The 27836-nt window shown below is 41.2% G+C and overlaps 1 protein-coding gene across 2 annotated transcripts in view; it reads left to right on the top strand.

Annotated features, from left to right (window-relative positions):
• LOC138750451 (rasGAP-activating-like protein 1) overlaps nt 1-27836 on the top strand; it is a 313399-nt gene that overhangs the window by 102478 nt on the left and 183085 nt on the right. For both annotated transcript variants that reach the window (XM_069912509.1, XM_069912508.1), the window contains exons 6-7: nt 1299-1380; nt 7496-7636. In XM_069912509.1, the coding sequence (XP_069768610.1) occupies nt 1299-1380; nt 7496-7636 (223 nt within the window). The remainder of the gene's footprint in view (nt 1-1298; nt 1381-7495; nt 7637-27836) is intronic.

Below are 27836 nucleotides of genomic sequence, written 5' to 3'. Positions count from 1 at the left end.
AATTTGAGAGGGTGCTGAGGACAAGGCCTCCCGAAAGGCATCAGGTGCTGAAGGCTGACTGATCATATTGGAGGTTTGGATCTGGAGCTCACATTCCCAATGGATCAAACAGGGGTCTGCACGGCTCCAGAAAATGTGAGAGTGCTGGAGGTGAATCCATGGAGACTCTGAAGAGACTCACTTTTGCTTTTATTTCTCTTACTATAAAGGGGTACTCGACAATACTATTGGCGTCTCTTTGACTTGGCAGACAAAAGAAAATTTTATGTGATATTACATTTTCTATATTATAACATAACAATATAGGAAGTTTGAATCTTGAATCTATAACCATGGCTTGGGTGCTAATTCTGATGAAAGGTCCTGATTGTTTCTCCTGGCTTACCAAGTATCTCCAGTTTTTAAACCATGATGTTATATCTTTGAAGTGAAACACTACAAATCCTGACAACTATCAGGCAGGGTTCACAGCTCCAAGGTTTAATATGAACCTTCTGAAAACCAGAGTATTTTTTTTGTTGAAAGAATTCCCTTTTAAGATGTGACTCGTGCTCTGCACATTAAAGGCAAGAAGTGCATTTTCTCGAGTATGTTGTATTTAGATTGGCTGTAGTCAGGTCATATATTGGGTTGGGATTTGATTTAATAATGAGCAGACTCAATTCTAATTCCTTGTGGATGAATCGGGCTTCCACTCTTACCATCAACAGTCAATTTTAAGATTTATATACTAGAATCCACCAAGTCTGTGACATCTCACTGTGTTGTGATGCTTGGTAATTTCACTCTCACAGATCAGATCATTGGGTTGATATGTCAGTAATGTACAATTTTGTCACTGGGCTCACACTCTAAGTTCAAACCTCTTGGCTGCCATTCTATTGGTGGAAGGTAGGACCATTTCATCTTTTCTAATATTTCCAAATAGCTCTATGCTAGATCAGTCAACCTCAGTGATGGGAAGCCAGTGTCATCTATCTCAGATAAGACAAACTCTGCCCTGCTGAATTGTATGAAATGCTCCTTGCCTAGTTTCCAAGAAAAATCCCAGAATGAGTTACCATTTTACTGCATGGGATCACTTTAAATCACAGTGACATAATCTATATTATGGCTATAATTAAAGGAATGGATTGCCATTTCCATTGTGTGTTACATTGAAGCTTGGGTTTTCTTAATGGATTTGCTCTTTTGTCAGTCAATCAATCAGTGCTAATTGCAGATTGCAATTAAATAACATTTCTCTGCTGTAATTGTAGAAAATATCATGGACATTTTGTTCTTTACTACCTCCCTAGAGATCTTGCGCCGAGAGATATTTCTGGCACTTCAGACCCATTTGCAAGAGTGGTATTTAACAACAAAACTACAGAAACAGCCGTAAGTTGCCCAGTCTTGAATTTTCTGCCTCATTTATTTTTGAAGAAATGGCCAAGCTAGTTTTGTATAAATGTGATACTAAGTTTCTTTTTCTGAACTTCATACGAATAATAAAATAAATAGGAAATTCTAAAAATACACAATTTGTCTGGCAGCATCTATGAAGAGAGAAGCAAAGTTAATGTTACAAATTAATGATATTGTATCAGCACAGAGAAAAGTGTTTCAGCTGGAGAGGAAGGGAGGATTGGATGAAGGTTATGGCAGGGTGGAAGACAGATGAGATTAAATGACAAAGTGGGGTGAAGTGTCAAATGAAGTCAGGATGTCATTCAAGACAAGGAAACAAAATTATTGACTGAAATTACCAAACTACAATGATGTTTATTGTCATATACATTGCAAACATTTTGCACTAAAATTCTTACTTGCTGCAACCATACAGTTTAAAAAAGACTACAATAGTATACATTAAATTCAAAGGAGATGATAACGTACAAAAGATAATAAGCTTTCGCAGTTATCACAGTGGAAGAAAAAGTATGTTACCCTCGTGCAGACAGTCCTTTTTGTGGCATTGGACTGGAAATCCAAAATAAAAGGCAAAAAGTACTGGAAATGCTCATTACCTACAGTTCCTGAAGACTCCTAGGTCCAGAATGCAACATGTAAGCTATTAGAAAATTCTCCCTGCAGGAACATTAAACCCTACTGGACTTGATTATGAGCTTCAAATAATGAATGTTCCTGGTACATTGTTTTTATTTTCAATATTTTGTGTTTGTTCTGCATATTACATGTTGGCAAATCAAGTATCTTACTGACACATCAGATAGCAAAATACTGAAAACCAAATTGATGCCTCACTTTATGGCCTGTCAGATTCAATCATTTAAAGTTCAAATAATTGTGCGAAATTAGCAGCAACTCTGCTACAATTGGACAGTTAACCTTTGAGTGCTGGGCCAGGGATGATCCTGTTGCACCTTACTCAGTGCCTGTGCTACAGGGGATGCAAGGATTCCCTCCTTTGTATACTGTTGGAGCCCTGTGCTACAGGGGACGCAAGGATTCCCTCCCTTGTATACTGTTGGAGCCTTGTATACTGTTGGAGCCCTGTGCTACAGGGGACGCAAGGATTCCCTCCTTTGTAAACTGTTGGAGCCTTGTATACTGTTGGAGCCCTGTGCTACAGGGGACACAAGGATTCCCTCCTTTGTATACTGTTGGAGCCTTGTATACTGTTGGAGCCCTGTGCTACAGGGGACGCAAGGATTCCCTCCTTTGTATACTGTTGGAGCCTTGTATACTGTTGGAGCCCTGTGCTACAGGGGACGCAAGGATTCCCTCCTTTGTATACTGTTGGAGCCTTGTATACTGTTGGAGCCCTGTGCTACAGGGGACGCAAGGATTCCCTCCTTTGTATACTGTTGGAGCCCTGTGCTGCAGGGGACGCAAGGATTCCCTCCTTTGTATACTATTGGAGCCTTGTATACTGTTGGAGCCCTGTGCTGCAGGGGACGCAAGTATTCCCTCCTTTGTATACTGTTGGAGCCTTGTATACTGTTGGAGCCCTGTGCTGCAGGGGACGCAAGGATTCCCTCCTTTGTATACTGTTGGAGTCTTGTATACTGTTGGAGCCCTGTGCTGCAGTGGACGCAAAGATTCCCTCCTTTGTATACTGTTGGAGCCTTGTATACTGTTGGAGCCCTGTGCTGAGGGGACGCAAGGATTCCCTCCTTTGTATACTGTATTGGGGGATAATGTGTCAGATGTGGAGCCAGGTGAAGTGGAAAATGAGGACCAGAGGGACTCTGTACTTGTTCTTCCTGCAGGGAGGATGGGTAATGGTAAAAGTATGAGAAATAGAGGAGATATAGGTCTTGTCCTAATAAATGGCGGTGGGGGTAGGGGGGGGTGTTAAATGTTTATTAAAGAAAGAGGACAAGTTGGATCTCCTAGAATAAAGGCCTCTCCTGGGAACAGAAGTGGTGGAAGCAGAGGAATTGTGAGAAAGGGATCTGCCCTTACAAAAGACAGGGTGGGGAGAGGTATAATCCAGGTAGCTGTGAGGGTCAGTGGGTTTATAATGGAAATCCATGTATAGTTTATCCTCTGAGATGGAAATAGAGAGGTCCCCAACTTTTTCTCTACTGCACTGATAACTGTGTTCATGCCATGTCCTGTCCCCTTACAGAGCCTCATCAACTTCACTGCCAGCTTCTATCCATCCCTTAAATTTACGTGAATGCTTTCTGACACCTCTTTCCCCATTCTCAATCTTTCTCCATCTTCCAGCATCTGCAGGCTTTGTGTTTCTCTAGGGGGTAAGATGCTCACTATTTCAAGCAAATTATTTTCTTGTTCATTCCTTCTTTCAGAGAGGATAAGATCATACTTTTGCACGTTATGATCCATCTTCTGACTTCTTGCATAAACTGACCCTATTTCTTTGCAGACTCCGTGTCCTTTTACCTGGCCAACTTGTGTATTTTTGCATCATCAAAAAATTTGGCCATTGTGCTCTTGATCCATTGACACTAGTCATCAGTATGGATGAAAAATATTTGAGGCCCCAGCAATTGTCCCTGTGACACCCTATCAACTTTAGCAGAGGGATGTCCTGACCAAATTACATTTCCGATATTCATTTTGGCTTCACAGAAAATTACTTCTTTCAGAAGAAATTTTATCATCCCGAATTTTTTTTTTCTGTGATATCTGAAGAAAAAAAGTAAAAAATTTAAGGAGGCCTTAGTTTTTATTGGTCTTCTACCTTCGTTACCAGGAAGTTTAAAAATAAATTGCCTCATTGTATTTATTTTTAGATAATTCAAATGAGTCATTAAGTGAGAATTTATGGTATTTCTGTAACAAATTAATTAATGCTTGATTTTCTTGGACTTGTCAGATCCATAGCTGTGGGAGTGAAAAGCAGTTGGAAATTAGTTAAAACTCCTGTAATCAAATAAATTGTGTGAGTTTACAGATATAATCATCACACATTTTGTGTACTTGCAAGTGAGGAAAGGACCATTACATTTGATCTTTTTAACCATTTGTTTAATTATCTTATTTTGGATAAATCCAGTTCAAAAGTCTGTTGTTTACATCTGGTATACAAGATAACTGTGGAGAATTGCATTTCATAAAGCAAATGAAGAATAAGTTACCAATGGCTTCATTTTATCAACTTCTTCAGTTTCCAATTCATTACAACCTAACAATTAATACAGACAACGTAGTACATGCCAACTCAATGAAACAATTAGCCTCAATTAACAATAAATGGAGGAACTGATGTTTAACTTGGCTCGCAAATGCAGGGATTTAAACTATACACCATGATTTGACAATTTTTGGAGCCCGGTAGTTAATTTATCCCACCATGTCTTTTCCCATCCAAGGACAGCATCTCACCCTAATTCCTTATTATTTCATGATGCCAATGGATATTAAATTAATTCCCCTTGAAGGTTACATCTGATAGTTAACAGCCAAGCACCATTTTAGTGAATTATTTTCACAACGATGAGAATTTCTAAAGGAAGGGAAGGGTAGATTGTTAACAGATCAACATTTAAAGATTTTCCTTTTCCCTTTCTTTACATTTCTGACACTTGTCAATTGCCTCATCAGAGAGCTGTCCCTGACCATAACATATTATAGGGTTTGAATAACAATATTTGATTAAAGTCATATGGAATATTCTTTATCTACTGCCTGATATCACAAAAGTGATATTCTCTTTTTTAAAAAATCTTAAATCTTAAAACTGCAAAATCAGAAACCAATCAGGAATTATTATTTTGGCAAATTGATAAAGATGATTCCAATATGATACTGGAGACCTAAAGACCTGAAAATGTCTCGAGGTGAAGAGATGTTTTAAATGAACAGAGATTAAAAAATAATTCTGATTTAAACATTGATTAATCAAATAGCCAATAGAATTACCATTCAACAACACATGATTTATATCAGCTCTGAACCAGCCTCTTCCTCTACTCCATTACTTTCCACAAAAAAAAGAATTCTGAATATGTTACTTCAATTATCTACTGCAATTGGCTCAAATTACATTTTAATTTAACATTTATAATCAGTTTTGCCAAGATTGCTTTTGCATTATTAACAAACCATGGCATGTACCTATAACAAAGACCATTCTGTTAGAGATAAGAGGTAATTTCTAAATATAATTACAAGAAATGTGATGCAGACTGAATTTAAATGTTTGTGGCTCAGACTCTTCCATTTTGTAATAATTCAGTCCATAGTGAATAACAACTACATCCTTCATTTGGAATTCTAGTGTGACTGTGTTTGACATGCACACACAATTTGCTTTGACTTTATACATTTGATTTCAGATTTAGTACCAAAACAAAATTTGACTGTTTATTGAATCATTAGTGGGCCCTGTATTTACTGTAAATATATTTAATTCCACACATTCCTTCCCTCTCCTTTCCATTGGAATTAAATTCTCAACCCAACATCATTAAGACTGCTTGGCAACAATTGTTACATGAGAAAACGACAAGAGTTCAGAAACCATTAAATGCTATTCAAAAAGCACTTTCATTAGATTATTAATGTGTACAATGTTTAAACTTGTTCTTTGAAATTTCCTGTCAAGTTAATAGATTTTAAAAAATCTAAGGCATTTGTATTTTTGAAAAGGTTTTACTCCTTTTTTTAATCTTGGGCCAGACATTAAAAAAACATTCTAATCCATCTTTACTATTTAGTTGAGTTACTGTTCTGCACTTTCAAAGGAAATATTATATGTGTCAGAGATATGGAAGTGGAGAAGATGGAAGTAGACAAAAAGACAAGGTGGATATTGTTTCAGGTGAAAATGTTTAAATGTGATCTGCAGTTGGGACTGTGCACAGCACAGTTCAAGAAGCCAAGAGGGATCCATTAGACTGAGCTGCCTCTGTCTGACAATCTGCCATTGTACCTATGGTAATGTTCAGACACATTATAATCCAAAAATAACATTATTAATTGCAGTGACCAGGCTGACTTAATGCACCGACCTCTGGGCTGCATGTTTGGATCCTAGGCAAGTAGAGTGCAGCAAGTAAAAATCATCAGAATGCATAATAAATCAAGTTAATTGAAAGGAGTTTTTTCTTTCTAAAAGTAGTGTGTGAATTTATGCATTTTATCATTCAGTAAGGGAGGGAATATGGAGTGATAGATCAGTAATTATTGAATGACAGAGCAGTCTCAAGGCCAGATGGTGTATTTATGCTCGACTTTTGCATAAATGGGTTTTTCTCGATAATTAAGAGTAGAGATCAAGCAGGTTCCCGAATGTTATTGATGGTCAGGAGCATGTGAATCTATAATCCAGGTCTGGTTTTGATTAGGATCATTGCTCTGCCACATTCCACACTTGGCTACGACTGAAACCTCTGCTCTGCTACATTTTGGAGCTGATGCCTTTCAGATGTGAATCATTTGCCTGCACCACTTTTTGATTTGTGGAATCCACATTGCAACTTGCCGTTCCTTCTATGAGATGTTGGTCAATTAACCAGGCTTTAACTCGACCCTCTTACATATGAAATATGTGAAATTCTTCAGCCAGGTTTCAGAAGATAGGTGAGATAAAGGTCTAAAAGTAGATCATGGAAAAGAGGGAATGAATTTGCAGTTGGAATAAAAGCGGAGAATGGCTGTGAGAAACACACACAAGTTGGTGGCACAAGACAGGAAGGTGCATTATGTTGTAACAGAAAATGTGAAATTAATGAAGAAACCGTTACTAAAAATAGTCAGTTTATATTTGGGGGGGAAATGAAAATTACCGCGACTGCTGGTTGGAAAGGCAACGTTTGTGAAGAATAAAGGTTTTCGGCCGGCAGCCTTCGTCAAAACTTGGTCGTTTTGTTTTCTGATGATTAGATATTTTTTGTTGGTAAGAATCCATCTTTGTTTATTTAGTTTTTTGATAAGGAATTACTTTTCTGTAAGTCTAAATTTGCCCTGATGTAACTTCTGATCAGTATATGCGACATCTGGTCGGCACATTTTGCTCTGGGAAATGAACATGTATCAATTTTTTATTTTCACTCTTTGACTTTTTTTCCAACACTAGACAATAAAGAAGACTCGTTTTCCTCACTGGAATGAAATGTTTGAGTTTGAACTGGAGGATGAAAAGGCAATAGAAGAAATAATGCTCACTGTAGAAGTCTGGGATTGGGATATGGTGGGCAAGAATGATTTTCTGGGGAAGGTGAGTTTCCACTGTTTGACTTGAGACTTGTTTATTAATACTAAACAGAACATTAATGAGGGTGGTGTGGATGACATTTGCTGTCCCCCACAGAAAACTTGCATTTATAAATCATATGTTTGGCTACTCAGAATGTGTCAATGAGCTTAATTAGGTTTTGTGGTTTATAAATATTCTATCACAGAAGTTGCTTCAGGTGGTTTCACACACTGAAAGTTCAGAAAAACATCAAAGATATTGCTGTATAAAGAACATGAGTGTACCCATCTGCTGAAGTATTGGTATGGATATTTGTTTCTGTTCTGGGGCAGCTCAACCCTTCAAATCCAGCATAATATCCCAAAATGTGCCACCATTGTAAGGAAATGGGCAGAACTTCATCAATGCATGAATGCATTTGTTAGAGAAGATGTGCTTTCAGTGGTTGTGTTTAGGTGAGCCCCTGTGTTCCTTTTCAAAGACCTGGACTTCAAAATAGGTTCTGCAAAAAATGTCTTATGTTTTTACTCCAGTGATTTAATACCGCTGCAGAGTTAGAGAAGAGGAAGAAAGTGTTGAGTGATGAGGGGGAGGAGGAGATTATTGGCTGAGGGCAAGGGGGTAGTGGGAAATGGATCACAGTGTAGGTGATCAGATTGAGGCTAGAGGATCAGGCCCAAGTAATGTGGAAAGAGTTGCCAGCTGGAAATTGGAGATGGGGGTGGGAAAGGTTGAGGCATAGATGGGAGTAGGGCCCAAGGAAATGACTGAGGTGACGGAAGACATATCAGGGAGAGATTCATAGGATGGTAACTCGGCAAGAGTTGTGAGTGTGGCTGGTTAATGAGGGACCCAACTTAATTATAAATTAATGAAAGAGTCTCTGTCAAGGAAACCTAGCACATAGGGTTCCACCAGCAGCCCAGGTTAGATCAGCCCTCCAGTTGGGTGTGCTTCAATATTTTCAGGCCTCTGTTACTTGTGGTCGTAGTAAGTGCTTTAGAGTACTCTGCAATTGTTTGTGTCCGATGCAACTCCATCGGAGTTGGGGGTGGTAGCACGGTTACCATTGTGCTTAGCAGAGTGACACGAGTTTAAATCTGCCACTGCCTGTGTGTATTTTCTCTCTCTGACCTGTGTGTGGTTTCCTTGGGTCCTCCAGTTTCCTCCCACCCTCCAAAATGCACGGGAACGGTAGATATAATTGGGCAGCATGGATTTTGTGGGATGGAAGGGGTTTCTACCATGCTATAATCATGAAAAATGAAGAAGAAAATGTCCAGAGACAGTGCATAAAGTGTTATGCACGTGGAGGATTCAAACTGATTTCCCAATATTAGCCTGTGCTTCTCCCAAAGTTGGGTTCACAGACTGCCAACCACAGACCATAGATCATGAGTCGGTTTCAGCTTCAGTCTGCTGCAGCTACCTTCGGAGGCACATGAGCATTTGAGTGAGAATGCTTGCCTGGAAATTCATCTTAGGCACTTGCAATCTATGTACTCTAGAGAATTGTCAGTGTGCTCTGCTCTACCACTGAAATTCAGTCTGCAGAAGTCAAAGGGAGGAATTTCACAGGAATAAAGTGATGCACTGATACACATGCACCTATTACTGCTGGCAAGGACTGGCTTTCATTCTGGTTTTATCTTCAGGCCAAGAATGAGAGGAAATGTATCATGATTCTCAGCAAGAGATACAGCTGTGTTCCTCTCTGTTGAGTCAGTGGATCCTTTCTAAATTTAAATGGAGATCTATTCATGTTTATTTGGCAGAGGGCTATTGATTGTGATTATGTGAAACATTACTGATGTGTTTGTTTGCATTTTTTCACCAATTATTTTGATTACATATTGTGGAGCAAGAGTGGGAATGTAGTGTATTGGAGTTTTTAAATCCTGTTAATCCTTTGAGTGTTGGGCAAAAATTTCTGGAAGATGAATTGATCTGTTAGTAGTAATATACAGTTCATTTGAATTAAACAAAACACCTGATGTAGGCCCAGGCCCTCACCCTTTTCTTTCTGTGTGGCCTGCTGTGGTTCTCCAGCACATTTGTGTACTGCATAATACAGGTCACGGACAATTGCAAGGAGAATATTCATTCATTCTCTCCCCAAAGTAAGAGAACGAGGAGCTGGAGGAGTTCAACGAGTCAGGCGGCATCGGAGGAGGGAAGTGGACAGTCCGTGTTTTGTGGCATTCTTCATCTGGATTGAAAAGCAGAGGAGGGATAGCCAATATCAAGAGGTGAGGTGGGGGTGCTGGGTAAGTCCTGGCAGGAGGAGCTGATCCAGGTGAGGAAAGGTTGATTGGCAGATAGGGTCAGCTGGGTGAGGGAAAGGTGGAGATAGTGACAGAGACTGGGCTGCAGATAATGGAATGGGGAACTGGGGATAGGGGGCAGTGGGTGGACCGTGTGGTTAATGTGCAAATGGAGAAGTTGGAAAGAAGGGTGTGTGAGAGGATCTGGGTAGATTATGGAACCTTTGAACACTACAGCACAGAAAACAGGCAATTTGGCCCTTCTAGTCCATGCTGAAACATCATCCCACTGACCTGCACCCATTCCATAACCCTCCAGACCTCTCCCATCCATGTATCTATCCAATTTATTCTTAACATTTGAGCATCAGCCTGCATTTACCCAGTCAAATGGCAGTTCGTTCCACACTCCCACCACTCTCTGAGTCAAGATATTCTCCATAATGTTCCCCTAAACCTTTTCCCTTCCACCCTAAAGCCATCTCCTCTCATATTTATCACTTCTAGTCTAATGGAAAGAGCCTACTTGTACTCACTCTACCTATACACCTTGAAATTTTGTAAATCTCTTTCAAATCTCCTCTTGTTCTTCTACGCTCCAAGGAATAAAGTCCTCACCTGTTTAATCTTTCCCTGCAACTCGACTCCTGAAGACCCAGCAACATCCTAGTAAATCTTCCCTGCACTCTTTCAATCTTACTGATATCCTTCCTGTTTGGCGACCAGAACTGCACGCAATACTCCAAATTCGGCCTTACCGATGTCTTCTACAACCTTACCATAGCATCCAACTCCTCTACTCAATGCTTTGATTTATGAAGGCCAAGTTTCCACAAGTTTTCGTCACAACTCTCTTCACCTATGATGCCACTTTCAAGGAATTATGCATCTGTATTCCCAGATCCCTTTGTTCCTCCTCTGCATTCCTCAGTGCCCTTACATTTATTGTAAATGTCCTACCTTGGATTTTTCTTCCAAAATGCAATACAGCACACTTGTCTGCATCAAATTCCATCTTCCATTTTCTGGCTCATTTTTCCAGCTGGCCCAGATCCCTCTGCAAGCTTTGAAAGCCTTAATTACTGTCCACAATGCCTCAAATCTTAGTGTCATCAGCAAACTTGCCAATCCAATTTACCACATTATCATCCAGATCATTGATATAGACACCAAACAACAATGGTCCCAGCACAGATCCCTGAGGCACACCACTAATCACAGACCTCCAGTCTGAGAAGCAATTATCCACTACCACTCTCCGTCTTCTCCTATTCTGCCAATTTCAAATCCAGTTTGCAACCTCTCCATGGATTTGGACATTCTGAACTAGTCTTCCAAGTGGGACCTTGACAAAGCCTTATTAAAGTCCATGTAGACAACATCCACAGCCTTTCCTTCATCTAATTCCTTAGTAACCTGCTGAAAAAACCTTAAGGTTAATTAAACACAAAGCCATGCTAACTATCCTTAATAAGCCCTTGGCTGCCCAATTGCTTGTAAGTCAGATCTCTTGGAAAACCCTCCAATAATTTATCTTCTAGTGGCACCAGGCTCACTAGCCTGTAATTTCCTAGTTTACTTTTGGAGCCTTTTTAAAGCAACTGAACAACACGAGCTACCTTCCAATCCTCTGGCACCTCACCCATGGCCAGACATTTTAAATATTTCTTCCAGGGTTCTGCAACTTCTGCACTAGCCTCCCTCAAGGTCTGAGCGAATGTCATGTCAGGCCCAGGGGATTTATCTACCGTTATTCGCTGTAAGGCAGCAAGCACCTCTTCCTCTTCAATCATGTCACTACTGCCTGTTTCCTTTCCTTCCTTATACACTATGCCAGTCTCCTGAGTAAATACTAATGCAAAAAAACTGTTTAAGATCTTCGCATCTTGTGAGGCTCCACATATAGACAATCACTCTGATCTTCTAGTGGACAGATTTTGTCCGTTATTATCCTTTCACTCTTAACATACTTGAAGAAACCCTTTGGGTTTACCTTCACATTATCTGCCAAAGCACTCTCATGTCTTCTTTTTGCCTTCCTGATTTCATTCTTAAGTATTTTCTTACATTTTCTATACTCTTCTAGTACCTCATTTGCTCCTTGTTGCCTATACTGGCTATAAATGAACCTCTTCTTCTTACCATATTGCTAATATCCCTTGAAAACCAAGGTTCCCTTTGCCTTTTAAATTTTCCTTTAATCCTAACAGGAACATGCAAACTCTGCATTCTCAAAACTTTGCTTTTGAAGGCCTTCCATTTACTGAACACATCCTTGCCAGAAAACAACTTACCCCAATCCACTCCTCCGAGATCCTTTCTCATTTCCACAAAATTGGCCTTTCTCCAATTTAGATTCTCAACTCAAGGACCAGACCTATCCTTATCCATAATTAACTTGAAACTAATGACATTATGGTCACTGGACCCAAATTATTCCTCGACACATACTTCTGTCACCTGACCTGTCTGCTTCCTTAATAGGAGATCAAGTATTGCATCCTCTCAAGTTGGTACCTCTATATATTGATTTAGAAAAGTTTCCTGAACACATTTGACAAAATCTGAGCCATCCAGTCCTTTCACAGTATGGGAGTCCCAATCAATATGTGGAAAGTTTAAAATCTCCCACTATCACAACTTTCTGATTCTTATATTGGTCTACTATCTCTCGACAGATTTTCTCCTTCAATTCTCTCTGACAATTGGGCAGTCTATAATACAACCCTATCAGTGTGGACACACCTTTCCTCATTCCTCAGCTCCAACTCTATGGGCTCTGCAGACTAGCCATCTGAGCTGTCGTGTTTAAGCACAGCTGTGATATTTTCCCTGACTAGCAATGCCACTCCTCCCCCTTTCATCCCTCCCCCTCTATCATGTCTGAAAAAACAGAACCCCGGAACATTGAGTTGCCAGTCCTACTCCTCCTGCAACCAAGTCTCACTAATAGCGATAATGTCATAATCCCACCTGCCAATCCGTGCCCTAAGATCGTCTGCTTTTCCGACAATACTCCTCGCATTGAAATAAATACACTTGAGAAGATTTGTATCACATACAATCCTTTGATTTCTCTCTATACTTGCAGTCCTTGCAAGACCTTTATCCTCCTCCACCTCACTATGTACTCTAACACTCTGGTTCCAATCCCCCTGCCGATCTAATTTAAACCCCCCCCGCCCCCCCCAGAGCAGCACTAGCCAACCTACCCGCAAGGATGTTAGAACCCCTCCAGTTCAAGTGCCAACTGTCCCACCTTCCCTAGAACAGAGCCCAATTGTCCAGAAATATGAAGCCCTCCCTCCTACGATGTCTCTTTAGCATTAACTTCCTATTTAACTTCCTATTTCTAGCCTCACTAACATGTGGCATGGATAGCACTCCTGAGATCGCAACCCTGGAAGTCTTGTCCTTCAACTTTGCACCTAACTCCCTAAATTCTCTTTGCACGACCTCCTCACCCTTCCTACCTATGACATTGGTCCTACATGGACCACGATATCTGGCTGCTCACATTCCCTCTTGAGAATACAGAGAATTCTATCTGAAATAATGTGGCCCTGGCACCAGAGAGGCAACACACCATCAATATCAATCTCTCCCACAAAACTTATCTGTCCCCTGTCACTCACTTTTGCTCTCCTCTTTACCCTCTTTCTTTTCTGAACTGAGGGTCTATTCTCAGTGCCAGAGATATGACCACTACAAATTCTCCCTGATAGGTCATCCCCACCAACAGTATCCAAAACAGGAATGGTCACAGGGGTGCTCTGCTCTCTCTGTCTAGTCTCCTACCCTTTCCTGACAGTCACTCAGCTACCTGCCTCCTAACATTTGAGGGCGACTGTCTCCCTGAAACTCTTCTTTATCACCCTCTCTGCCTCTCAAATGATTCTGAGTTCACCCAGCTCCAGTTCCCTAACTCAGTTTGTCAGGAGCTGCAGATGGATGCAACTTTTGCAGGTGTAGTCATGAGGGACAATTGTGCTGTCCCAGATTTTCCACAATCGGAGCAATCCACTGGCCCAGCTGACTCCATTATCTACTCCTAATTCAATTAAAAGATTAAATTACCTCACCTGGTCTTACCTCACTGGAAGCAAGTTCGCCCTCAGGCTGCCGAAGTCTCTTGAGCCAAATCCTCAAAGCTTCACTTGGCCACTCAGACACTGACTCCTCCTCTTAAGCTTCCCTTCTTTTTATTTGTCCCAGCCAATTATTTCAAGTACTCACTCCCTCAAATCAACACTCTGTTTAACCCTACAGTTGCCACCCTTCTTGAAACCGTTCACTCATCAATGCTGGTTCTCACCACTCACCACTCTCCCAAGTCCCTTGCTCCTCTTCTGTCTGCAACAGCCCAAGAGAATGCAATGGCCTGAGTTAGCGCTCCTTTTAAAACCGTTCACTCACCTCGGGTGCTTCCCTCCACACCACAGTAAAAAGAAAGAGAGGGGTAGTAAGATTGTTACGAGCCCAGAGGACCCCAAAACCCAGCAGCGATTTTCACCAAGGAAAATGGTTACTTAAACAAAAGTTGCCTTTAATTATCTTTAAACATGAAAACAGAATCACACTTTAACTTATTATGATTGACTTAACGAACCTAACTTAACCCCCTTCCAATTCTAAGTGCACGTGTATGTAATATGTGTGTAAGTTCAGGAAAGTTATTTGGTCCACAGTCAAATCTCTCTTCTCATTCCTCCAATTTCACTGTTGCAGGCAATTCTTAAACTCGGTACAGAATTTAACATTTATAAAGTTCACCAGGCTTCGGTGCTTGAAAGGTAAATGGTTACCACTCAGGAAGGTTCTTGTCGGTTTTCAGAGAGAGATTTGTTGTTTGCTGGACACCCACAATTGACTGATTCCTTTTTAATCAGCCACTTACCGAAGAAACTTGCCCCCTCAGGGTTCTCCAGATGATAACCTCTTTCTTTCAGGTCACCACAGATTTCCTTTTTGTTTCCCTTATTCCAAGTGAAACATTAGACAGCCAGTCCTCTCCTCTTGCATGAACCACAAGGACTTTTACCAGGCTGAAATAAGCACTCACAACCCATCTTCCAAATGGGATTTTCCACAAGCTTGCCAGCTTGTCCTGTTCCAGTCCCAGCTGCTGCTGCTGCTGACTGTAGCACTGAATTCTCTCTGAGAGAAAAAACCTGTTTGCCTCTCTCTCTCTAGGCACTTCCAGGTGGCCAAAATACCCCGATGTAAAGCCACATTTTCTATCCCTATACAGCTGTCGGGAGGCCACCTGAAAGAGCAGGAGATGCCTCCGAGGCACACTTTCCAACCCTTCTCTGAGAGGGATTATCACCGGAGCACTGGAGTCCCCCTAGGCACCTGAATGCAACCGCCTGAAAGTGGCTGCTAAGGGGATGACAATCAGCTGGTGAGCACCTGACAGCCCCCTCACCGGCCCTGATGTCCTGCGCCGGCCGCCCCGGCCCTGATGTTCCAAAGGGACAGGAGCTGAAGTCCGCTCCGAGGCTCCTCCCGTGCAGCTGTCCTTTTCAGGTGGCCAATGTTGCGCTTTTAGCACCACCACCTGAACGACCGTCCCACAGGTCTGAATCCGCTTCTGCAGGCGCATTCTTGGCGGAAAATGCACCTGAAGGCGGATTCTGCTTGCAAAACTACATGACCCTCCTGGAACAGTAAGTTCCACTCCAGACAAACTGTGGCTCCAGCAAGTTCTTTCATCTGTTGCCTTTTTGGAAACAACAATCCATTAGTGAAGTCTCTTGGGCACACTCCAAAGCTTTTGCAAAGACTCTTGTTGCTGACATGTCTAGCATGAGCAGAGCTCCAGTATTTTAAATAAGATCTGTTTTAAAGTGTTTATATGTGACCTACACTAAAAACTTGCCCCAATTTATCTCCCAAAAACATATCTATATACAATACAAACACAACATAAACTGTCACAGGATGCATCGATGGAGGTGATAGAGGGGATAGAGATTTGTGTGATATATCATGCTGTGTGTGCCACCTTCTGCAACTACTTCCAATCTTGGGCAGAGCAGCTCCCATATGATGCACCCAGCTAGGATGCATTGGGTGTACCATGTAGATGTTGTTAAGGGGCATGCTGAACTTACTGATCCTTTTAAAGAAATTCAAATGTTGGTCTGGATGATGCAGGAAATATTGACTCCAAAGAACTTGAAGCTACTATCTCCACTTTGAATAACTGATGTAAGCAAAGCACGCAGGTTTTTTTGAATATCAATATTGCCCAATTTAAGTAATACTCTTCCTTCCCAATTTCCCACCGAACTAGCTTGTGGGACAAGTTCCTCAACAGCATAGCTCCATCTTCCCCCAAATCCCATGATTGCCTAAGAGCTACCAATCTCAGTTTTAAATATTGACTATCCTCAGGCCACTGCATTAGAGAATTTCTACCAACTGATCATACCATTTAAAGAATTTTCTCCCGACTCCTGTCATCCATCTTTTCTCTAAGACTCCACCCTCCCAATTCTAAACTCGATAACCCAAAAAACTGCTTCCCAGCATCTATTCTTTCAAGGCATCAGTGAATGTTACAGTTTTATATGGTGGGATCTCCTCCCATTCCACATAATTCTGGTAATAGATGCCTCCTCCTCAGTCTCTCAATGACTAGAAGTAGTATATGGTAGCATATAATTGATCTAAATCTTGGTTCATAGGTATTGATCTGGAAGTTCAGGCTGGAAGCTTTCATGTAGAATAGATTATTGGTGCCTGGGCATTGAGTGGATTCTCAATTGACTCCAGTTGTCAAAGCTGAGTGAAATAGAATTTCAGTGCTAAAGCTGCTACTTGTATTTAAGTGGGGTAAGGATTGCTTCATTAAGTACTTTCAGATAGGACAAAAGTCCAAATATAAAGACAGAGAACCTCTGCCAAAATGCATAACCACGTACTTCTTTGAATGTGTGGAGGCATTTTCCGAGAGCATAATCAAACCCCTCTAGGAGAGGGATAATCAGTGGTCCGCAGCATTCTGCCGATTGATCTGAATGTACAGCTGTGGTAAGCGGCTGTTTAGGGGCGGGTTGATGATGCCATCAACCCACGACCCTTCTCCCCACTCATCCCTCTCCCTCCAAGTCAGGGGTGGTGGGGCAGTGGGAGCTGTCAGTGGGGACCGTCAGGGCCAGCAGGAGCTGTCAGCAGGGACCGTTGGGGCCCGGCGGAAGCTGTCAACAAGGCCTGGTGGAGCAGTGGGATGCTGTCAGTGGGGGCCGGCAGGGCAGCGGGAGCCATTGAAGGATGGCCGGTGCAGGCTGGGACAGCCACACTGGGCCGCTTCGGCCTTCAGGGTCGCTCTCTGTGGCTCAAAACACGAAAGAGCAATGGCCATCTTCCCTACCCACAATACCCCATGCAGCTGGAACTGTTCTGGGAACCACAGCAGTTGTAGCTGCTTGGGGGATTACGGGTACGGAAGACAGGCATTGCTCTGCTGCCTTTTTATGACGGGTGGTGCTACGGCACCAGTCGTCCCGCCTCCGTCGGATCCAGAGACGCTTCTGAATATGAATGGGACGCTGGAGCAGCCTTTTAGGTCTGAAAAGTAAATTCTTAATTTTCCATCCGCTCCTGTAGCCGATCTCAAAGTGGAGGCCTGACGTGAAATCACCTTTTGTATAAAGTGAGTTAGCTTTAGAAATTAGATGGTTATGTTGATTGATTCTACACTCAGAAGTGGCAAGGCAAACCCATCAATTGTGTATAAAACAGAAGCAATGAATAAGAAATGAAGTTTCTGTCATAGCATATAGCTCAATGAATAACTAAATGAATATCACTGGATTAGATAAGTGTATTTTTGCCTCTGTTTTAGTGGACCAGTTGTCTGATTCTCTTCACCTCTAGGGATGGAAGTGGTATTTAGCCTGGATCAGTAGACGAGATAAAATTCTGATGCACAATAAAAGAGGGTAATTGTCTTTTCCTATTGGGTATGAAATGAAAGTTTTGACCCAAATTGTGCATTCTGAGAAGCAAATTCGGATACTTCCTCATTTAGTGAAGTTAACGTGTTTGGTTGTTCTCGTCTGATGAATGAGTTTGGTTGAAGGTAGTGGATGTAGGGGTGAAGAAGGGCAGATGAAGGAGTCAGTGAGTGAAATTTCAGTCATAAAGCAGCTATTTGGATTTGATGGACGGGGAGGATGGGGGACTGCTGCAGTTAATGTTAAACTGTAAATCTTATGACACTATGGAGGGCATCCACTCCATTATTGGGGTAGAATGGAAAGAGTTTGAGCAAGATTTTTGTTGCACCTTAGTCATATGAGACAATGAAACGCCATCTTTAGTCACTTTTGCTTAGACCATCACATGAGATTAGTGGCTTAGAAGAATAGCCAAAGAATTTCTCCCATGTTCCTACCACTTGCCTTTATTCCACCTGGAAACTTGCATGTAACCATGGTAACTGAGGATTTCTTTGAAAAGTAAAAACCATTTGAGAATGGATAAAAATCCATTGAGGATGGATATACCCAAAACATCAGCAAGCAGCTGGAGGTAAGGGAAATGTAATTAACCCAAAAATCTCCGGTTGAACGATGGATGAGGCCTAAGAAGCTTATAATGATATAGGGTTATCAGGAGAAGTGCTGCATATAGGTATGTGCACTTGTGGGAAATGCAATAATGTTGTGAACCTGAATCTGCTGTTAAGATAAGAAATACATCCTGTTGTTGGTCACTAAGAGATTTTTGTTTAACCAATCACTATATTCAAAACTAGATCATATTGCCAATTGGAAAACAAAGCCCTCTTTGAATTGATCAGCTAAATTAATTATTTTTTGATATATTATCAATATACCTGCAGCAGACTTTCTGTAAGCGTGAACAATTAATATGATGCAAAATAATTCTTATAATTTAGTTAATTGCCATTTTGGGGTGAATTTTTTTGTTCAATAAATATCCCAGCAAGCAGAAGATTTCAAGCTTAATTTCATTGCTTGAAAGTCAAAATTTGTGTTGCAAATTTCAGACATTGAAATCTGCACTTCCTTCAATGAATAGCATCTGATTCCTAGTGCCCACAGATCGGTATTCTCTCTCATACAGTCTGTGAGGAACCCTTTTTCCTACGTCACTGCTCCCTGCTGGTGTCTCATGCACAGAAAATAGATTAAAGGCTTCAGATGCACCAGACTATTATTTTAAATTATAGTTCCATAATCGCTGCACAGGAGAGCAGCCAGGACGCCCACGCTTACTCGCATCCTGTGAAGCAAGTCATCTGTCTCTGCTGGAGCGCTGAGCTTACACCCCCCCCCCCCCCCCACTTCTTCCCCTCCCCCAATCTTAACTCTCATAAGGCAACTACTCATCATTTTCACTTGGTGCTTCCAAAAGGTAAGTTTCACTGACAGGCAGAAAACAGGAGGATTAGCAATTAGTCAAATGCTCGCAATTGCAGGCAATGCACGTTTATGATTTACCTGCAGAGCTTATTGAACTCTCATCTGCTCTAACCCCTTCCTCGGGAAGATAGATGATAATTTTCAGAAGATCGGAGCATGCTGTGTGCTAAAACCTGCCTTGCCACTTCCAATTTTGCATCTGCCAATTTTAGAAAGCTCTGTGGCTAATATAATTTCGCAAGTAGCGTCACTAACAACAACAACCTACTTTTACGTAGCTCACTCTTGGAGAATAAAATTTCCCAAGATGCTTCACAGAAATCTTACCAAAAAATGAGATGTAAAAAGATGCATAAACTACTCTTATTGATTGCTGGAGGTGACTGAGCTACAAAATGCAGTTGAAGTACCTGCACCGCAGTTGCAAATTGTGTCCCTGATCATAAGTACATATGTGTTGTAAAGCCCCACTTGCAGTTCGGGTAGTAGCAGTTCTGCAGTACATCAGTTTCATTGCATTGTGCAATCCATTCCATTTGGGCTGCATATTTCAACCTACCCCACTGTGGTTAATAAAGACCATTATAATTTTGTACGTGTGCTGTTCCCTGTAAATCTGAGTAGCTGAGCTGACTGCATCGAAAGAAAAATAATGGTGGCCGCAGTAGCTCGTGGTAATTGGCAAACCTGTTGCAAGTGTAGTTTCTGTCCCCATCTCTGGTTGCCTGACACAATTTTGTAAGCTTAACTTTTGTACCCTTGGGTTAGCATAGTGGTTAGTGCAATCCCATTACAACGCCAGCGATTGGGTGTAATTTGGCAGCACTGGCTAATGGGTCAGAAGGGCCTGTTACTGTGCTGCATGTCTAAATTAAAAAAAATTGAAATCACCAATGTTAAATAGTCAGTGAGAAACAAGAAGTCCACACTCTACTGTTCAAATAATGCACAAAGATTGTACACACAGGATTTCATTTTCGCAACACTGCACTATTGTACGAGGTCGGTCCGAACTATCAACCCTCTGGACCGTAACATAATGGGACATTTCCAATCAGTCATTTCCTTGCCTGGCTCAGAGGCTGAGGGTGGGGGCAGTTTCTGGAGTAGGAGAGTGATTACGTCAAGATCACTTATGTGGCGGTGGTCCAATGAAAAGATCAGAGAGGTGTGGCTGAGTGGTGTTTGGGGAGTTGAAGAAGATGAAAAGAAAGTTGATTTCATGGTGTGCTGGAAGAAACAAGTGAGTGTATTCTTTATTTGTTTGTAAGCTGTTATAAAGCAGTGCAGCTACAACACAAAATATGGATCATGTTCTCCATCGCATTCTGTGGGTCTGCCCTTGTGAGAGCCTTTTCTTGTTTGTCCATTGTGCAGGCTGGACTTTACCACAATGCAACCTACAACAAGTGCTGTTGGATCAAGGAGTTTGTGGCAGCTGTAGCCGCATTGCCTCAAGTGCATGCTTGGTAATTTACACTGTAAGACAGCTCCAGTCTTTTAACTTCATAGGTAGATCTCATCACTCTCATGCCATTGAGAACATTGTTTCCTTCCTTGGGGCAGTCTTTTGATTGGTGAGTGGCCCCACCATTGAAATGCCCGTGACAGCTGGTGAACTCCTGCTTCCAGATGTCAAATAAACTGCTGCTCCTCTTGATTTTGGCATCCATTGTTTTCTCTGGGTTATCCCCAAATGCATTTCAGGAAGCCCTTTATTCACATTTCAAGTAATTTCCAAGCCAGCTCCTTACCCAGGCATTCTGTAAACTACTGTGGGCTAGATCCATTTAGCCTGGTTTTTCAGTGGCCTACTCTGCACAGTTGCCATGCTCATTGAGGTTAGCTCTGGAGAATCCAGGGTGCCATGCCCTCCTCCACCTCTACCTCCTCCTTCACCTCCAGCTAGCAATGCATTGGGTTTGTGGTAGCCTGTCCTGTTTGTATAGAGAATGAGCCATTTATCCCTGAGCAACCTATTCTCTTGGAGAGGCTGCAAACAGTGGCTAAGACACATTCTGTTCTATCTTAATGCCTCAGATAAAAAGGTTGGGTTCTCCACTCAATTGCTTCTCTAAAAAGTAGAACCATTGCCCTAGATTCCTTTTTTTCTCTGTCAGTTACTTACCAAATACAATCAAGTAGAACCCAAGGTCTTTAGATCCCACTGCAACACCTCCATCAGGGCTTCTTTATTGGTTACTTCCTGTTCCTGTCCACAAGGTGTGGATCCAGCATTCTATGTGCAACACCCTTAATCTACTGTGGCCGAATTATTGTGGCAGAAGCACCCAATCCAACTCCCCACTTTCCAATGTGAAGAGTCTTACAGTAAGTGCTGCTGCCCTTTGGAAGCTTCAGCCCAACTTGGGCTTCTCTGTCAAGGTCAAGCTGGAATGCAAAATACAAGGTGGACAAAATTAGTCAAAGAGGAGCAAGAGAAAATGTGAAATCTCCTACTGAAATCCAATGATAGAATGATAGAGACCTCAATTATCTGCAATAAGGCAGGGGTTCAATTTGAACATCAATAAGTTTTATGAAAATCTAAAATGTGCTACAGTCTAGCTTCATTGAACAATAATTTTTCTCCATGGCATGCCCTCTATAATGCCTGTATTGGAACAGGGAGCAGGAATCTAATCAAAGCCGGAGTCAGAAGCAATGCATTTTAATCAGTTCAAGGTGCCCCACTAAAGAAGTAGCTTTTACATTTACAGATAATTTATAAGGCAATTCAGTACCTGGATCTTTTGAGGAGAAGTACCAAATGTGAAAATGCAAATGAAGCATTGCAAAATATGACCTGACTCTAATCAAAATGTCAGTTTTGAAAGGATTTAGGGTTACATTTGTTCTTGTTCCAGCTCATTAATATCACAAAAAAGCAATTCTTGATGCTGGAGCCCATTTAGACTCATTGGTCTTGGTACTAATGGTTGAATCCACAGGGCATGGTTGAAATCATTTGGATTCCAGTAGCCCATGTTTCTGTTGCATTATTTTTAATGACAAATAAATGCCTGTTTCCTGCATTTCAGTTCCAATGTGGAGCATGACCCTGACGACACACTGTAATAAGCCCTTCACATGTCAAGGTTCTGCACGAAAACAGTATCAAACATTGACGGCGCTAGTGGTTAGTGCAGTGCCTTTACAGTGCCAGTGATCAGGACTAGGGTTCAAATCCCGCACTGTCTGAAAGGAGTTTGTACGTTCTCCCTGTGATTGCGTGGGTTTCCAAGGGGCTCCAGTTTCCTCCCACTGTTCAAAACGTATCGGGGGTGTAGGTTCATTGGGTGTAAATTGGGAGGCACAAACTCGTGGGCCAAAATGGCCAGTTATCATGCTGATGTCTATATATTTTTTTAAAATCAGTTCCCCTGGAATGACTAAAGATTCACCAGAACTATGCAAGGGCTCCAAGAATTAATTCTGAAAATGTTTATAATATCTCATAAAATATAGATTGTGTATTTATACTGATGAATGGAAATGATGAAGTAGGATGAAAAATAACTGATGGGGTGGCAGTCAGAAAAAAATAAAATCAGCATTTAGCCATTCAAGAGTAATGATGAAAAGCTTCATACAAAGCTTTGTAGATTTGTGGAACTCTTGCACATGGCACTAGATAGGAGCCCAGTTAAACACTTCTATTTTGAGATTGATACCCAATGATTTTCAAGAACATTATGGTTAGGGTTAAAGTTACCCTAACCCTAACCACAGCAGATGAATTCAGTACAGCTCCAAATATCCAAAATGGTTGTCATCAGATAAATGATATTTTTGGATAACTGGTCATTTTTTTAAAAAACAGCCCAGTAGGAACAGCACATTACTTGTAACAGTGTTGAAACAACAACAGACAACAAGGGAAAGCTTTTTAAGCATGAAATAAATTTTAATTCTCAGCAAAAAATAACCTGAACAAAATAAGATAAATTCAATGCCAAAAACTCTAAATTCAACTCAGAGGTTTTTTTTCCAAAATGTTTTCAACCTGTGACATCAGTTCGGTTCCGAATATTTTTTGAGTAACTGAGGATTTCTGTTTGTTTCAGAGGTCCTCATTTATCTGAATATTTTCGGACACTAACTGGCGCCATTTCGGCTGTAATATTTTGAGGATAAATGAAGATTACTGATTTTTCGGAAATTCTCAATTATCCAAAAAAGAGTTTGGAGCCAAACGGACATCGCATCCAGGTCCAAAAAATTTCAGATAACTGAGGATTTTGGATAATCCGGTTTCAGATAATCGGAGTTGTACTGTATTTATAAAAGTAGCAAAATTGGGCTAGCTCAGATAGGCAACTTTGCAGACATAAACCAATTGGATGAAGGATTGGTTTCGGTCCTCTGTTGGAATATAGTTCTGATTGAATGAAGGAAGAGGATTTGGTCCTCAATTTTCAGGGATTGTTGGTTACAAAAAGGCAACAGGTGAAAGATCTTGTTGGAGCCGCAGATTGTCTAGAGCAGTTCTAAGAGGGTCATGTGGTTTTGCAAGCAGAGAGTCAGAGAGAAAGAGAGACAGAGATCACTTCTACAGTGTTACAGTCAGCAACAGCAGCTGGGACTGGAACAGGACAAGCTGGCAAGCTTGTGGAAAACCCCATTTGGAAGATGGGTTGTGAGTTCATGGTTCAGCCTGGTCAAAGCCCTTGTGGTTCATGCAAGAGGAGAGGACTAGCTGTCTAATGTTTCACTTGGAATAAGGGAAACAAGAAGGAACTCTGTGGTGACCTGAAAGAAAGAGGTTATCATCTGGAGAAACCTGAGGGGGCAAGTTTCTTCGGCAAGACACTGAAGTGGCTGATTTGAAGGAATCAGTTGGGGGGGGTGGGTCCAACGAGCAACAAATCTCTCTCTGAAAACTGACAAGAACCTCCCTGAGAAGTAACCTTTTACCTTTCAATCACCAAAGCCTAGTGAACTTAATAAATGTTAAATTCTGTGCACAGTATAAGAATTGCCTGCAACCAGTGAACTTGGAGGAATGAGAAGTGAGATTCGACTGTGTCTTCTGGCCTCTGCTGGCTGCAAGTACCTTGCACTTGTTAGAACATGTGCAAGAATTCAGTGTGTCAATCTGCATCTGTGAAGGCAAAAGATGAAAATTAATGTTTCTTGTCAAGACCTTGCATTAGGACTGAGAGGGAAGAGGAAACATTTGTTAGTAAATTGTAGTATGAAGATGGAATAGAAAGTGGAAGTTATAGTTGGAATCTTGTGGGGAGAGGATGATGGGCAGATAGAACCCGGTGGAAGGAAGGGGATGGGAGGGATGAACAAATGGAGGAAAAAAAAACAGATGGATGGTTGAGTTTCTCCTGGTTTTGGTTCAACCTATCACCTACTGTCCTACCCTGCCTCATAATGCCATAAAGTGGCAATCTTTCTTCAGATTTAATGCAGTCTCAACCCAAAACATTAACTTAGTGCTTTTATCTCCACTGATGCTGCTTGACCCATTGAGTTCTTCCAATGTTCTGATTTTCATTTCAGATTCCAGCATCTGCAGTATAATTTGTCTTTTTAACAACAATTTCCAATTTTCTGGATGATACCTGTCCAGGAACTTGCAGGTGTTGATGTTTGCACACATTTGTTGTCTTTATCTTTGAAGTAGAGGTTGCAGGCTGGGGGCAGTGAATTGTCAGAATTAGAGGGAAAGGAGGATCTAATCACGAGAATTTCTTGTTTCTGGATTGAAGTTGTGTGTTGGTTCTGATGGTCTCCAGGCTCCTGATCTATGCCATCAACGATCAGGAGGATCATGAGTGACCAAGGAACCTCTTTGCTCATTCTTTAATGAAATTATTATTGGTACATTAAGTAAAGAATGATAGAATTACTTGTATTGGAAATTGGTTTCATTATTTGATTGAATGGTTAAATTTTCTTTTTGTTTGTCCTCACTTACATTTGATTGATTTTGTAGGTTTCCTGCCATTAAAGGAGACAATGTTCTAGGTCTTGAATTGATTGCATAATTATCCATGTGGTGTAATGTACCAATTTCTACAGTGCACAGGATAGTCTATGTATCAACAGTATGTTTTCTTTTATTGGCATTACATTTCACAAACATCAGTGCTACAGGTTATCTCTGTATGAAGATCCTTTCTGTACAAAATTGTTGAGCATAGGTGAAAGAGTTTTGTGCTAAACCTTGATCTCAGAGTATTTGCATTTATGAGCACTTCTGCTGTTTTCCATATAAACACCAGTTTTCAGACTGCATTACACCAAATTGAAAGTGACGATCTTGCAATGACTCCAACACAGAGTTGATTAATTTGATGGGGTTTTCACCTTAAAATGCAGCTTTCATTCTTCAGGTTGTAAACTGTGCTGCAGGTTTTAGTTTGAACCCTCATCATGGTTTAATTAGGATAATGCAGTTTTACACTCTGCTGTGAATTTACACTCGTACAGAAGAGCAAAAGAAAAGTGAATTTGATATACCACTAAATAAATCAAGCTCAAGACAATTTCACCTTCTGCTGGAGAATCAGTTCTTGCATGTGTATTGGTGGCATCCAATTCCACTACTATTTTTCCCATCACCATCCTGCCCTTCTGTTGATAAGTTATGGACAAGTCAGTACCTCTTTCGATTGAACATTAGGAAGAACTATGCCATCACTTGTTCCTCAATGATAGATATTTCTACCTTGGCATCATCTTGACACCTTCCTTTGCTACACTTGACCAAAAAAAGTGTGTGCTATTTGTACATTCCTAGACTGTGTCTTCAACATTCAGCACACAATTTTAGTCATTGATTCAATTTTAGTCATTGATTCAATCTATTCCTTGTCTACACAACATGCATGAAATTCTTTAAATTTTCTCTACTGTAAGGCAGACAGGAGTCGCCACTTTGTCCAGCGCCCCTCACAGAAACCTACAGCACCTGGTTTTCCTAGATGGTCTCCCCTCCAAGTACTGAGGCCTGAGCCTGCTTAGCTTCTGAGATCAGACGTATTCAGGCTATTAGGCTTTTCTTAAATCTGCTCCTGCACTTCTTGCTTATTTAAATAGATTTCCATCCTCATTGATTTCATCTTAATTCCTCCTCCTCATGTATAGCTTCCCTATTGCAACCACCGCCTTTTTGAGCTAAAAAACATCTTCTGGTCTTGCATCCATTCTGGTTCTCTTAATGATCTTGTGTGTTTCTTTTGACTACCTCGATATCCTATCCTCCCCACCATCACTAAATATCTCCCGACCTCTCTCCCTTATCTCCCGACCTCTCTCCCTAATCTCCTGCACCTCACGTCGAAAAATCCTCTGTAAAGCTATCTCTGAACCTTTGACCAACTCTTCTTGCTTTTTTTTTACCCCATTCTGAAGCATCTTGGGATAATTGTATATTAAAAAGATTGTTCGACTCAAGTTCTGTGGAAACCACTGAAATTGATTTTTGTAAATCATAATAAATGCAGTGAACCATTCTGCATCTCACAATGAGATCAGAGCTGATCTTTCACCTCAGTGCCCCTTTCCTGTGCTAGCTCCATATGCTTAATTCCCGTAATTCTCCAAAATTTGTCAATTTGTCAGACCTTTTCTTGAATATACTTAGTCAATTAACATCTTCATAGCAGTCTTGAGTGAAGAAGTTTCTTCTAATCTCAGTGCTGAATAACTGAACCTGTATTTTCTGGTTGTGACCTGTGGTTCAAGATACTGCAGCTAGGGCATACTCTTGCATCAATTTGGTCAAGTTCCAGAAATATTATGTATGTTTGAATGAGACCACATTTCATTCTTCGACAGTCTCGAGGAGCTATTCTCAACAGGATCCCTAAGGTCCCTCTAGTGGCCACAGCATATTTAAGTAAAAGCCTTGTTTTCTTTTCACCTCATGTAACGTAAATACGTAAGAGAGAAGTACGAAAGAAACCAAAACTTCACTGCCTCACAGGGAAGGGGGCCCATAAACTTTGACCAGTGTCTCAGGGGTGTGGGTGTGGGGGAAATGGGGGCGTGTGGCATAGCCAAAGAAAGGTTGAGAATGGCTGCTATAGAGAATCCTAACTTAGTCTGCCTAGCCATTTAGCATGAATGGCCACCTGTTCCACAGTGCTATAATCTGTTTGCTCATCTACTTTCTGGCCTCTGGTGGCTGCAAGCACCTTGCACTTGTTAGAACATGTGCAAGATCTAAAGCTCCAGTTCTACCTTCTGCATTCCTTTTCAGCCTTAATCTAAATTCACATTTTCCTGACTCTTTTGACTCCTATTTTCTGCAATACTTAATCCAATGGGCTTGACTGTTCAAGTAAATTTCCCCTCCTTGATGCATTTGCATCTTGGACCTTAGCTCATAAATTCTGAGCCAAAGTTCCTGAGGTAGATACTCACTGGAGAAGTATTGCAGGATATATGTTTGCATACACGATCTTTATTTTGTCAAATGGTGAAAATGCTAGTTTACCTTGTGTGTTCTATAAGAACCGTATGCTGTGTCACAGTGTTGCTACATTTGATTGGATTTGACTGAAGGATATTCATTACCCCTGATTGGCATAAAGATGT

Source organism: Narcine bancroftii, unplaced genomic scaffold (assembly GCF_036971445.1).
Source record: "Narcine bancroftii isolate sNarBan1 unplaced genomic scaffold, sNarBan1.hap1 Scaffold_151, whole genome shotgun sequence".
NCBI classification, from domain to species: domain Eukaryota; kingdom Metazoa; phylum Chordata; class Chondrichthyes; order Torpediniformes; family Narcinidae; genus Narcine; species Narcine bancroftii.
The sequence above is the reverse complement of the archived record's forward strand: the minus strand, read 5'-3'. Positions and strand labels throughout refer to the sequence as shown.